The sequence below is a fragment of the Ranitomeya variabilis genome, chromosome 1 (assembly GCF_051348905.1).
Source record: "Ranitomeya variabilis isolate aRanVar5 chromosome 1, aRanVar5.hap1, whole genome shotgun sequence".
Classification (NCBI taxonomy): domain Eukaryota; kingdom Metazoa; phylum Chordata; class Amphibia; order Anura; family Dendrobatidae; genus Ranitomeya; species Ranitomeya variabilis.
Genome location: NC_135232.1, coordinates 1,149,107,292 through 1,149,121,624, shown reverse-complemented (window position 1 = coordinate 1,149,121,624; position 14,333 = coordinate 1,149,107,292). Strand labels below are relative to the sequence as shown.

At 46.4% G+C, this 14,333-nt stretch overlaps 1 protein-coding gene across 3 annotated transcripts in view; it reads left to right on the top strand.

Moving 5' to 3' along the window:
• DYSF (dysferlin) overlaps positions 1-14,333 on the top strand; it is a 441,189-nt gene that overhangs the window by 260,110 nt on the left and 166,746 nt on the right. For all 3 annotated transcript variants that reach the window (XM_077280344.1, XM_077280346.1, XM_077280345.1), the window contains exons 29-31: positions 952-1,094; positions 4,086-4,259; positions 14,179-14,272. In XM_077280344.1, coding sequence (XP_077136459.1) covers positions 952-1,094; positions 4,086-4,259; positions 14,179-14,272 — 411 coding nt within the window. The remainder of the gene's footprint in view (positions 1-951; positions 1,095-4,085; positions 4,260-14,178; positions 14,273-14,333) is intronic.

Below are 14,333 nucleotides of genomic sequence, written 5' to 3'. Positions count from 1 at the left end.
TATGTATGATGTGTATGGCATGTGTACAGTGTATGTATGATGTATATGGCATGTGTACAGTGTATGTATGATGTGTGTGGCATGTGTACAGTGTATGTATGATGTGTGTGGCATGTGTACAGTGTATGTATGATGTGTATGGCATGTGTACAGTGTATGTATGATGTGCATGGCATGTGTACAGTGTATGTATGATGTGCATGGCATGTGTACAGTGTATGTATGATGTATATGGCATGTGTACAGTGTATGTATGATGTATATGGCATGTGTACAGTGTATGTATGATATGCATGGCATGTGTACAGTGTATGTATGATGTGTATGGCATGTGTACAGTGTATGTATGATGTATATGGCATGTGTACAGTGTATGTATGATGTGTATGGCATGTGTACAGTGTATGTATGATGTATATGGCATGTGTACAGTGTATGTATGATGTATATGGCATGTGTACAGTGTATGTATGATGTGTATGGCATGTGTACAGTGTATGTATGATGTGTATGGCATGTGTACAGTGTATGTATGATGTGCATGGCATGTGTACAGTGTATGTATGATGTGTGTGGCATGTGTACAGTGTATGTATGATGTGTATGGCATGTGTACAGTGTATGTATGATGTGTATGGCATGTGTACAGTGTATGTATGATGTGCATGGCATGTGTACAGTGTATGTATGATGTGTATGGCATGTGTACAGTGTATGTATGATGTGCATGGCATGTGTACAGTGTATGTATGATGTGTATGGCATGTGTACAGTGTATGTATGATGTGCATGGCATGTGTACAGTGTATGTATGATGTGTGTGGCATGTGTACAGTGTATGTATGATGTGCATGGCATGTGTACAGTGTATGTATGATGTGTGTGGCATGTGTACAGTGTAAGTAGAAGATTGTTGTGTTTTTTCACACTAACCCCACACGTTTCCTGCAGGCTATGAATACGGCATTACCATCCTCCCTGACCGTAAGCCCAAGTCCTGGGTTCCTACGGAGAAGATGTATCACACGAACCGCAGGAAGCGCTGGGTCAGACTGCGCAGGAGGGACCCCAAGCAGATCGAGATTCTGAAGAAGGTGGGCTTGCCCCGTTTTTATGCCACTTCAGTTGCACGTTATCATTAGAGCTTTCCGGGTGTTGGAGCAGACGATACGTGTCGGGGACGCGGTGACACCGGGATCGCTCACAATATAAGAAATAATGAAGCTTCTTTTCTGCTTCTTTTCTGCTTCTTTTCTGCTCTGTCTCTTCTGGACAGAAGGTTTTTCTTTCCTTTTTTGCTGTTCTTTTCTCTGATGATTTCCTACAATCGAGATGAATCGATCACAATCTCTTTGACTTTGCTGCAATGTGTCGGAGTCTGGAGATGGGGAACATGTGGTGTCGGGGCGCTGCCAGCAGACGCTCTGCCTGGGTCAGCTCCAGGGCTTTTCGGCAGACTACGTCTTAGTCCCATTGATCTGATCCCACAATCTGAAGTTCTCCGGCTGCAGGTTTCCTCCGCTAGATGTCAGCGTTGGAGCGCGGTGCAGCTGTGCTCTGCTGCGCTCATAAAACCTTCCATGGAAAGCTGCGAGTAAACAAGCGTGCAGCAGCAGCGCCGGCGGCCAGATGCACTCGTTATAACCTGTAACTGTGAGACACCATAGTGTGCTGCACGGAGACCCCTAGGAAGGCTACCCCAGGGGGGCTGGCAGCGGACGGTCACCTCTATTGTGCTGCACCCACTGTGCGACTTCTCACAGACGCTCAAAATTAGGACATTGTGGTGTAAACGCCATATGGTGAATGCCAGGCCGCTCCGAAAAGAAGTCTCCAAAAATGGTCAAAATATTGTATGTCGTAGCCATCGATTCGGGACCCCAGGAGCTCACCGTCTGATTGCCCTTCATAGGAGCGTGCGTGAGAGACCCCCGGGGAACATGTAACCCCATCTGTAGGTTCTGACCACACAGGAGAGAGGCCATTGGAAACTGATCCCATTTGTTTAAAATTTCCAAAATTTTGGGAGATTCACTTTGCATGAATCCAATAAAAAGGCGTCTGTGAAGGGGGGGATAAAATATCCTGATCTACTTCATTTCCCTCTGCTCGGTCCTCCTCATACCTGGCCGTCCTTCACCGCTGCTCTTCTTCCTCCGGAACTTCCAATAGGCGCCGTCGATGGTGCACGTCGCGCCCCATGTAGCAGTGTGGAGACACTTACATCTTGGCAAGCCCCATGTCGTAGCAGAGCGGCGAGGTCTTAGAAGAAGCTTCAAGTCCCTAGAGATCTTTTTGAACTCTTATGGAGCAAATTATGAAAAATAATTATTATCTAGATATATATTCATACATAATTTTTACATATATATAAATTATACATTACATATAAATATATATTTATATGTAATATAGAATTTATTTTATATATTATATATATTATATTTATTTATGCGTTACATATAATTATATATATATATTTTATATGTAATGTATAATTTATATATTTTACATATTATATACCATAATATATAAATTTATATATTTTATATATATATATATATATATATATATATATATATATATATATATATATATATATATATATATACGTTTTATATACAATTTATATATAATATATCAAACAAAGAATAAAAAGAATAACAGTAATAAACAAGGTACTTAAAAATTTAAAAAGGTATAAAAAACAAAATCACTAATTCTGTATAAAATACATCTTTCTGCATTTACATAAAAACATTTCAGGTATCCACATCACCATAATAACCGGAGAAATTAAATGAATTAATACAATTGGTGGTGAACATAAACAATATTTATATATAAAATCAATAGACTTTTTTTCTATAGCTGCATGAACAGAACAATTGTAATAAACCGAGGCAGTAACTCGTGTAAACCCCTCATGGAGCCTACAATGAATCCAATTTCTCCAGTGTAAAGGAAGGAAACGTTCCACCACATCAATGACCATCAACGCTCGCACACACTGTCTACCAGAGTAGGACACTTTCCCCGTGACTGCCGATGCTCGCACACTGTCTGCCGCATAGGACGCTTTCACCGTGACCACTGACGCTCGCACGCACTGTCTGCCAGCGTACGACACTTTCCCTGTGACTGTTGACGCTTGCACACTCTGTCTGCCAGCGTAGGACACTTTCCCCGTTACCGCCGACGCTCGCACACACAATCTGCCGGTGTATGACACGTTCCCCGCGACTGCTGACGCTCGCACACACTGCCTGCCGGCGTAGGACACTTTACCCATGACCGCTGATACTTGCACACACTGTCTGCCGGCGTAGGACACTTTCCCCGTGACCGTCGACACTCGCAGACAATGTCTGCGGCGTAGGACCCTTTGCCTGTTACCGCTGACGCTCGCACACACAGTCTGCCGGTGTAGGACACTTTCCCTGTGACTGTTGACGCTTGCACACTCTGTCTGCTGGCGTAGGACACTTTCCTCGTGACCGCCGACGCTCGCACACACATTCTGCCGGCGTAGGACACTTTCCCCGTGACTGCTGACGCTCGCACACACTGCCGGCGTAGGATACTTTATCCGTGACCGCTGACGCTTGCACACACTGTCTACCGGCGTAGGACACTTTCCCTGTGACCGTTGACACTCGCACAAACTGTCTGCTGCCGTAGTACACTTTGCCTGTTACTGCTGATGCTCGCACACAGTCTGTCGGCGTACGACACTTTCCTTGTGACTGTTCACGCTTGCACACACTGTCTGCCGGCTTAGGACCCTTTGCCTGTTACCGCTAACGCTCGCACACACAATCTGCCGGTGTAGGACACTTTCCCTGTGACCTTCGATGCTTGCACACACTGTCTGCTGGAGTAGGACACTTTCCCTGTGACCTTCGATGCTTGCACACACTGTCTGCTGGAGTAGGACACTTTCCCTGTGACCTTCGATGCTTGCACACACTGTCTGCTGGAGTAGGACACTTTCCCTGTGACCGTCGATGCTTGCACACACTGTCTGCCGGAGTAGGACACTTTCTCTGTGACCGTCGTGTTAACCCCTGACTTTCCTCTTACAGCACAAGCCTGACGAGTCTGAGAGTGAAGGCTGGGAATACGCTTCTCTTTTTGGATGGCGCTTCCATCTTAAGTATCGCAAGACGGACAGCTTCCGCAGACGGAGGTGGAGGCGACGGATGGAGCCCCTGGAGCAGACTGGGGCGGCGGTGGTTTTTGCTTTAGAGGGATCTCTGGTACGTGGGGGCTGAATGTTTTCTTGTTGATGGTAACATTAAACAATATTTTATTTTCTAAATCGATGATAAAAATAAGAATCATTCTATTATATCTTATCAGAGAACTCTGCTTCTTTCTCCTCCTGGACTGATCACTCAACATAAGCTGTGTCCACAGTGATTACAGACCTTCCCTTTACTGAGATAGGACAAGACATTGGTGCTCATAAACCTCCATGGAACTTGTCTCCAGCTCCTCCCATCTCCATAGAATTTATAAGCACTAATTGTTGTATCCTATCTCAGTAATGGGAAAGTCTTCACAGAATGCAGATTTCACCTATGAATGGAGAATGGAGGAGAAATAAGCAATTCATTTGGTTTAGTGCAGGAAGCGGCTTTTGGGGATTCACAGATGACAGGTTGGTGGAGATGCCGGCCAATCAGACGATTTATACCATGCTCCCAAGTATAAAAATACGGTGTTTTTTTTCTGCTGTGATTTTTCATGTAGTAGTGATTTCCTCTGATTTTGTGGGGTTTTTTTTCTATATGTTTTATACTTTTTGTATATGTTTTTCGTGCACATATTGTTGTACTGGACTGTGAAGGCTAAGTCTTCGCCGCTGCTCCTGGTATTAATTGTTGTCTGCAACACTGACATCATTTCAACAGCGCTGCAGCCAATCAATGAGCTCAGTGGCTCTGAGCAGCTTGTGCTGTCTACTGTACATCGGCAGAGCCCGGTTATTAGTTGACATGACGTCAGCACTGCAGACAATCAGTGAGCAGCTTGTGCCATCTACAGTACAGTGGCAAAGCCCGGTTATTGGCTGCAGCGTTGTTCACATGACATCAGCACTGCAGACAATCAGTGAGCAGCTTGTACTGTCTACTGTACATCGGCAGAGCCCGGTTATTGGTTGGCATGACGTCAGCGCTGCAGACAATCAGTGAGCAGCTTGTGCTGTCTACTGTACATCGGCAGAGCCCGGTTATTGGTTGACATGACGTCAGCACTGCAGCCAATCAGTGAGCAGCTTGTGCTGTCTACTGTACATCGGCAGAGTCCAATTATTGGTTGACATGACGTCAGCATCGCAGCCAATAACAAACCACGGACCATTGGTGGATACTCGGCGATGGACCAGGGGAGGCTGAGTACAGCCAAAAGTTTATAGGAAAACCCTTTCTGTAAGGGGACACCACCTTTAGGTTCTCCCATTGTGGACAGATGGGATTTGTAAATAAAAAGAGGTTTTTACTCAAAGGCAGAAGCGGTTCCAGATGTTCCGATTGCTGTACAGGGGACTAGCTCTCAGTGCTGCACAGACTTGTTCCCGGAAGCAGAGTGGTATATACTACTATATAAGTCACATACCTGTAAAATAAGAAAATAAAGAGAAGAAAAACAAGAAACTCTGCTGCTCGGTATCTCCCCGAGCTTGGTACAAGGGACACATTGTGCAGCAACCAGTGAGGGTGAAAAATGAGAAGTCCTAGAAAAGCCTCCACGCCTCAGATTTATTAATCAGCATTATAGACAAGACTAGACCAGACGAAACCCCCGAGGATGATGGATGCTCACTTGTTCCATTGGTTCTTGTGAGCAAAACTAGAGCCAGATCGTGTTCTGTGCATGAGGCCATGTACATTCCGGTGGCTTCATGGATTTGCCAGGAGGACACGACCTCGGGCCACAATGTGCTGCAGTGTGTAACAGGTCCTTCATCAGAGACCCCTAGTAGAAACCACAAATCCCCACTCATTCCATAGCCCGACGCCTGGGCCAAATAACGGGGATCCTTTACCAAGTAGCATTAAGGGTCCAGGGAAAACAAGGAATGAAAAATGTCCTTGGGTCGATCTTCTGAACCTTCTCTCCATACGTCCTGCCAGATCTGGTGATTGCTTCATATCCGTTTCTGCCAGTGTTAGTGGAAAAGGTTATCTCTGGTAAGTCCGCGGGATGGCTGGGATCTGACCGTGGTCTGGCTGGAGTGGAGAAAAAACATTTCCTTCTCTTCGTTTGCTACTTAGTCTGGCTCCGTAACCTCATTCCCTTCTGCGAGGCTTCAAGTAGCAGCTCCGGAGGTTTTGGTGCGAGAAGAAGAAGTTCTCACTCTTTTTTTGTATTGCGGTTTTTCCGATAATTGGGTCAGGTCTGATTTTACAGTAAATCTTGCCTAGACGTTCTTCTGTTAGGTTCAGTTTTACCGGAATAGATGTTAGAACGCAAGGAAATCTTACAGAAAAGGAAAAGATGGAATTCGGCACTTGTGTGGTCCAAGAAATGGTGGGCACCTGACCGACCTACCGTGGTGGTGACGGCTGGGGACGATTGGTGGAAGCTCCACTATGGCTCAGGTCAGGGTATATAGATTCCCTGGAAAGTTGGAAAATCGCATTGCCGAAAATGAAGCTACAGTATAAGATAGGGGAGATGCCTGACCAACCTCTTAGGTGACACCAGAGACCATGTTCTCTTCTACTTTTAAGAGGCCTTTTTCCATATGAGCATTGCATGGCCTATAAGTCTCCCTTCACCAGCTTGAAGACCACCTTAAGTGGGTAGTCCATTATTGGACAATCCTTTAATAAAGGGACCAGGGAGGTGAGAAAAAAAATGAACACTTACCTTCTGGACATATTTTCCTCATCTATAGTCAGCGCTGCATCTCCCACTGGTTTGTTGCTGATCGGCTGCAGAATTCATATTTTGTCCAGTAGTGGAAACCCCTTTAAGGAGAAATTTAGACCCTCCATTGAAGACCTCTACTTTGCACTGATGAGGGGCAAGAACTCTGAAACAGTTGTCTACAAAAGGAGGTCTTATCCTCTTGGAAAAGTGTCTGATTGGGTTTCAAGGCTCTGTTACGGGAATCTGTCAGCAGGTTTCTGCTATGTAATCTGATGTCGGGGCAGAAACCCTGATCCCAGCGATATATCACTTAGTTTACTGGGTGCAGCAGTTGTGATACAATCAGTTTTCTTCTGCAGATCTAGCAGAGCTCGGAATCCTGAGCTGTATATGACCCCGCCCCCACACCACTGATTGGCAGCTTCTTGTGTATTTTGTATATTGACAGAAAGCAGCCAATTAGAGTTGTGGGCGGCGTTACACAGAGCAGGAAGACTAGGAGGCACTAGACCTCTAGTCCTGTAGTGATGATTTCCTGCTGATAAAACACTGATTTCATTGAAATACACAGCCCAGAAAATGACACATCACTGGAATCAAGGTCTCTGCCCCTAACCTTACAGTGTGTAAGATACAAGCGAACATATCGCGAACATAAAGAGATCAGTAAATGGAAAAATGCACGCAAAAACAAGGCATTTACGCAACATTTTTTTGGCCAACACTGCTGCAAATACTAAATGCGTGCACTTTAGCCTACAGCTCAGAGATCACAAGCTGTTCAGGCAAGCCTTCCCAGTGGTAAGCGTTGCCTTCCCAGTGGTAAGCGTTGCTCTCCCAGTGGTAAGCTTTGCCCTCCCAGTGGTAAGCGTTACCCTCACAGTGGTAAGCATTGCCGTCCCAGTGGTAAGCGTTGCCCACCCAGTGGTAAGCGTTGCCCTCCCAGTGGTAAGCGTTACCCTCACAGTGGTAAGCATTGCCGTCCCAGTGGTAAGCGTTGCCCACCCAGTGGTAAGCGTTGCCCTCCCAGTGGTAAGCATTGCCCTCCCAGTGGTAAGCGTTACCCTCACAGTGGTAAGCATTGCCGTCCCAGTGGTAAGCGTTGCCCACCCAGTGGTAAGCGTTGCCCTTCCAGTGGTAAGCGTTGCCCTCCCAGTGGTAAGCGTTGCCCTCCCAGTGGTAAGCGTTACCCTCACAGTGGTAAGCATTGCCCACCCAGTGGTAAGCGTTGCCCACCCAGTGGTAAGCGTTGCCCTCCCAGTGGTAAGCCTTACCCTCCCAGTAGTAAGCATTGCCCTCCCAGGGGTAAGCGTTGCCCACCCAGTGGTAAGCGTTGCCCTCCCAGTGGTAAGCCTTACCCTCCCAGTAGTAAGCATTGCCCTCCCAGTGGTAAGCATTGCCCTCCCAGTGGTAAGCATTGCCCTCCCAGTGGTAAGCCTTGCCCCCCCCAGTGGTAAACATTGCCCTCCCAGTGGTAAGCGTTGCCCACTCAGTGGTAAGCGTTACCCACATTTCTCCACCCATTTCTAAACTAGCGAGTGCAGTTTTTTATTATTTCTACAGTCTTAGATTTTTTTTAATTTCTATCGTAAAACTTTTTGTAATTGTAGTAATAATCGTGTGCCCATCAGTACTTTTCACCAGGCTGCACAGGATCCCGTTGCAGGCAGCAGAGGGTTAACACTCCCAGTCCCGACACTGGAATCCATTGCCTTGTGAACTTCCCGCTAATTGTCCTAATGTTTGTTTTAAAGTCGTTTCCACCGAACCTTCCATAAGCAAATTTTTTTTTTTTTGGTGGGGGGAAAAACTCAAACATCCTGCGCTGTTCCACTTCTTGCTTCTTTTCTGGTGAACAGTCGAGGATTCTCGTAAGTTACAGTAAGGCATAAAGGCCGACATTAATGAATAATACACAAACCTCGGAGGAACGCTTCCAGCTCCGGAGCCATCATCATCATCATCATTAACTTCTGGCCCAGGAGCAGTGGCTCGGAGGGATTCTCTCTGCTCCGGGCACGTAAGAGTCTTCTGCTTGTGGATGTGTCACATTTCCTAATTTGCTTACATTGGACAGGTCCTCGCGCCCATGATCCTCTTCTCTTGGCCTTATTCTTCATAGTCTCCTTCATTTATTGAACGTTGAACTTTTAACACGGCCCGCCATGCAGCTAAATACATCCCAGCCGGTGTGTGCAGTATATCACAGGCATTATAGCATGAAATCACCCAGAAATTCTTCCTTTCTGCAATCTCGATGACTTATTGGCCGGGCCACACACGGGGCATGGTGGGCCGAGGAGGGATAATGCAGCGCATTGTAACTAGAGTGTGAGCAGTCTTGGCCAGTGGCTTCTTGGCATCGTAGCCGCAGTATTACGTCTCTCTACGGACCGGTCACAGGGTCGGGGGATAAATAAGTTCTTTATGTGTTGACTTTTTTGGTCATAATTGCTTTGCAATCAAGGATGGCAGAATAGGGCCTAAATGATGCCAAGGCGACCACGCATAAGCTCCATTGGAAGCCGCCCAGTCGGCGAGTATTCCGCCATATACCTTCCATGTGTAGAAAATGGAATTGCGCATCTCACTTCATAAGATCATACAGATGAGGTAAAAAGGGATTCTGACTTTCACAAATCTACTGAAAAAAAGCAAAAAGACACTTTTATCACTTTCGATAAATTTGACGCATGCGCCATTGGCCATCCCGAATTCTGCCAGAAAGTATGGCAATTGATGTCGGCAAAATAACCTTTTCTGAGCACAATTCTGAACATAATTCACAATTTTTTAGTATGAGTTGGCCCATTGGATTCAGCCGAGAAAGATAAGAGGTGTGAGAAAGTGTCTCTGTTATGGGTAAGAAAAATCGAGAAGAGGGAAAAAAAATTGGTCATCTCGTACAGCTCTGTTAAACAACTCCAGTCCCCAAGAGCCACCAACAGATCATGGTTGCAGGATTTCCATAGTGTTGCACAAGTGATTGAATTATGAACCTGAAAAATGCTGTCACGATTCCTCCAATCGGTGTGTTTGGATGCAGTGAGTGACAGCTCAACCGTCCAATCTAGGGCAGGGGCGTGCTGAGCCGTCACCATGGTGATAGACAGCAAAGCCATCGAACTGGGGGCTGGGGCATGCTGAACAGTCAATGTTGTTGAGTGACAGTCCAGCTGCCCAATCAAGGTATTTGGTTTTTTTTTCCATGTGTCTCCTCTTCGGAGTGATTACCTGGCTATTTAGCTGGCTTTCTGCCTCCAATTAGTGCCAGTTGTAGCTGTAAGCTAGGTGGCATCTGCATGTCTTGGATCTTGTGCTCAGTCTCAGATCTATCGTTACCCATCCATTGACCTTGTTTCTGACTATCCATTTGCCTAGCCCCTTTATGTTGATCCGCTACCTTCCAGGAATTCTGACCTCGGACCGTGACCTGACTACGAATGGGTCTTACTCCTTTGTTTGTGACAAGTTCTCCTGGTATCTGACCCCAGACCTCATGACAAGCCAGTCTTATGGCTTTCCCGTGAGTATGGACTAGGATCACAAATAACAAGAAAATCCTGAAAATCTTATCTGTTGGAGGTTCTTGAAGACTTGGAGTTGGGAAACACTCATACATCAACATCAAAATGAACACGAGCAAAAAACTAAAAAAAAGTCTCCATTTTGTCTGATCGTTATCCTCTGAAACAGTGGTGTCTTTTTTTATGCCAAGACTGTGACACATTGATCCTACGTAACCCAGTACAATATTTTCTAGAGCTCAATGCCAGTGTGCTGCATCATAAGCCAGCTCTGTCTTGTATTAGTAAAGGCATGACTTTTGGAGAAGAAATTATTACTTCTTATAAAGGACTAGTGGCCACATCTTGAGTAGGCAGGGGAATTTTTAGCACTTGTACATAAGAATAGATAACGCAGAACTATAAACCTCTCCACGTATGACCATGAGACTAGAAGGGCTGAACTTGAAAAATATGGCTTTCCAATGGTTGATCAAGTCTCTCGATGGCCTCCTTATTGAGGCCAGTGACCCAAGCCACCATGTCGGACAATTTATTAACCCATGGATCATAGTAAACTGTGCACATTAATTGGTCAGTGTTGCCTACAAGCCAGAAGCCTTTGTCCAAGTATCTCCTTCTGGTGGTTAGAGAAGCTAGAAATGGGTGAAACTTGACCCAAGTAGATTTATTCCTTCTTCTACAAGGGTTGGAACTTTTGTGAGTTGTGTCCTTGTTGTTTTGATGGACAGAAGTTTAACGTAGCAGTTCCTGTGCTGCTGAAAATGACACCAACGGGCGGTTTTCCGCAAGCTCGCAGTGTTTTGGTCTGTGACCTGATCTATTGAGCTGTCACTCGGCTGACACACCACAAGTTTCCTTTAGACGCTGTGTGATAGTACTTGGACCCGTTCCCCAGGAGTTTTACACTAAGCAGAGGCAGAATTGGTGTGGACCACCTAGGTCTCGTGGCAGCGCTCTCTGGAGCATGTGGAGAACCAGCTGTGTCATGTGCCACCTCCTCATAATATGTGGAGGTGTCACGTTGACGCCTCACAGAAGGCTCCTCAATGACTTTCCTACTAGCGAGGCTTCAGATTAAATAAACCAGTCACCGGTAAAAGCTTCCGACGCGCCGAAGGGAAAATGTAATCTACATCTTATTATCTCTGATTATTTACTCAAGGAAAACCGCATCCAATGTTCAAACGTCCATCACGTCATAGTCGTTTCCAGAGGACACTGCATGTAAGAAGGATACGATACAGTGCAGGAAGTGTAGACATATGTAACACTGCAATATGCTAAGAAATGTGCTGAACAGTGTGATCTGTGAGGGGTTAAGAGTGTATAGTCTGATGACCAGGTCAGTGCAGGTTATTACTGTGCAGTGCGGTCATGTGACCAGGTCAGTGCAGGTTATTACTGTGCAGTGCGGTCATGTGACCAGGTCAGTGCAGGTTATTACTGTGCAGTGCGGTCATGTGACCAGGTCAGTGCAGGTTATTACTGTGCAGTGCGGTCATGTGACCAGGTCAGTGCAGGTTATTACTGTGCAGTGCGGTCATGTGACCAGGTCAGTGCAGGTTATTACTGTGCAGTGCGATCATGTGACCAGGTCAGTGCAGGTTATTACTGTGCAGTGCGGTCATGTGACCAGGTCAGTGCAGGTTATTACTGTGCAGTGCGGTCATGTGACCAGGTCAGTGCAGGTTATTACTGTGCAGTGCGGTCATGTGACCAGGTCAGTGCAGGTTATTACTGTGCAGTGCGGTCATGTGACCAGGTCAGTGCAGGTTATTACTGTGCAGTGCGGTCATGTGACCAGGTCAGTGCAGGTTATTACTGTGCAGTGCGGTCATGTGACCAGGTCAGTGCAGGTTATTACTGTGCAGTGCGGTCATGTGACCAGGTCAGTGCAGGTTATTACTGTGCAGTGCGGTCATGTGACCAGGTCACTGCAGATTATTACTGTGCAGTGCGGTCATGTGACCAGGTCAGTGCAGGTTATTCCTGTGCAGTGCGGTCATGTGACCAGGTCACTGCAGATTATTACTGTGCAGTGCGGTCATGTGATCAGGACAGTGCAGGTTATTACTGTGCAGTGCGGTCATGTGATCAGGACAGTGCAGGTTATTACTGTGCAGTGCGGTCATGTGATCAGGACAGTGCAGGTTATTACTGTGCAGTGCGGTCATGTGATCAGGACAGTGCAGGTTATTACTGTGCAGTGCTGTCATGTCACCAGGTCAGTGCAGGTTATCACTGTGCAGTGCGGTCATGTGATCAGGACAGTGCAGATTATTACTGTGCAGTGCGGTCATGTGATCAGGACAGTGCTGGTTATTACTGTGCAGTGCGGTCATGTGATCAGGACAGTGTTGGTTATTACTGTGCAGTGCGGTCATGTGATCAGGACAGTGCAGGTTATTACTGTGCAGTGCGGTCATGTGATCAGGACAGTGCAGATTATTACTGTGCAGTGCGGTCATGTGATCAGGACAGTGCTGGTTATTACTGTGCAGTGCGGTCATGTGACCAGGTCAGTGCAGGTTATTACTGTGCAGTGCTGTCATGGGACCAGGTCAGTGCAGATTATTACTGTGCAGTGCGGTCATGTGATCAGGACAGTGCTGGTTATTACTGTGCAGTGCGGTCATGTGACCAGGTCAGTGCAGGTTATTACTGTGCAGTGCTGTCATGGGACCAGGTCAGTGCAGATTATTACTGTGCAGTGCGGTCATGTGATCAGGACAGTGCTGGTTATTACTGTGCAGTGCGGTCATGTGATCAGATCAGTGCAGGTTACTAATATGCAGTGTGGTCATGTGATCAGGTCAGTGCAGGTTACTAATATGCAGTGTGGTCATGTGATCAGATCAGTGCAGGTTACTAATATGCAGTGCGGTCATGTGACCAGGTCAGTGCAGGTTACTAATATGCAGTGCGGTCATGTGACCAGATCAGTGCAGGTTATTACTGTGCAGTGCGGTCATGTGACCAGGTCAGTGCAGGTTATTACTGTGCAGTGCTGTCATGTCACCAGGTCAGTGCAGGTTATTACTGTGCAGTGCGGTCATGTGATCAGGACAGTGCAGATTATTACTGTGCAGTGCGGTCATGTGATCAGGACAGTGCTGGTTATTACTGTGCAGTGCGGTCATGTGATCAGGACAGTGCTGGTTATTACTGTGCAGTGCGGTCATGTGATCAGGACAGTGCAGGTTATTACTGTGCAGTGCGGTCATGTGATCAGGACAGTGCAGGTTATTACTGTGTAGTGCAGTCATGTGACCAGGTCACTGCCGATTATTACTGTGCAGTGCGGTCATGTGATCAGGACAGTGCTGGTTATTACTGTGCAGTGCGGTCATGTGACCAGGTCAGTGCAGGTTATTACTGTGCAGTGCTGTCATGGGACCAGGTCAGTCCAGATTATTACTGTGCAGTGCGGTCATGTGATCAGATCAGTGCAGGTTACTAATATGCAGTGTGGTCATGTGATCAGGTCAGTGCAGGTTACTAATATGCAGTGCGGTCATGTGATCAGATCAGTGCAGGTTACTAATATGCAGTGCGGTCATGTGATCAGGTCAGTGCAGGTTACTAATATGCAGTGCGGTCATGTGATCAGATCAGTGCAGGTTACTAATATGCAGTGCGGTCATGTGACCAGGTCAGTGCAGGTTACTAATATGCAGTGCGGTCATGTGATCAGGTCAGTGCAGATCATTCCTGTGCAGTGCGGTCATGTGATCACCTGAACTAGTAATTGTTTTTTCTTTCATAGGGTGGAGTAACTGACGACAGAAGTGATGACGGGAGAAGCAGCGGCGCCCTCAGTTTAGGAGTGAACCGGCCCACCATATCCTGCATTTACGATTGTCAGTGCTTCTTAATTTTTTAACTAAAAAAATATTGGAAATGATCCAACGTGTTTCTTCT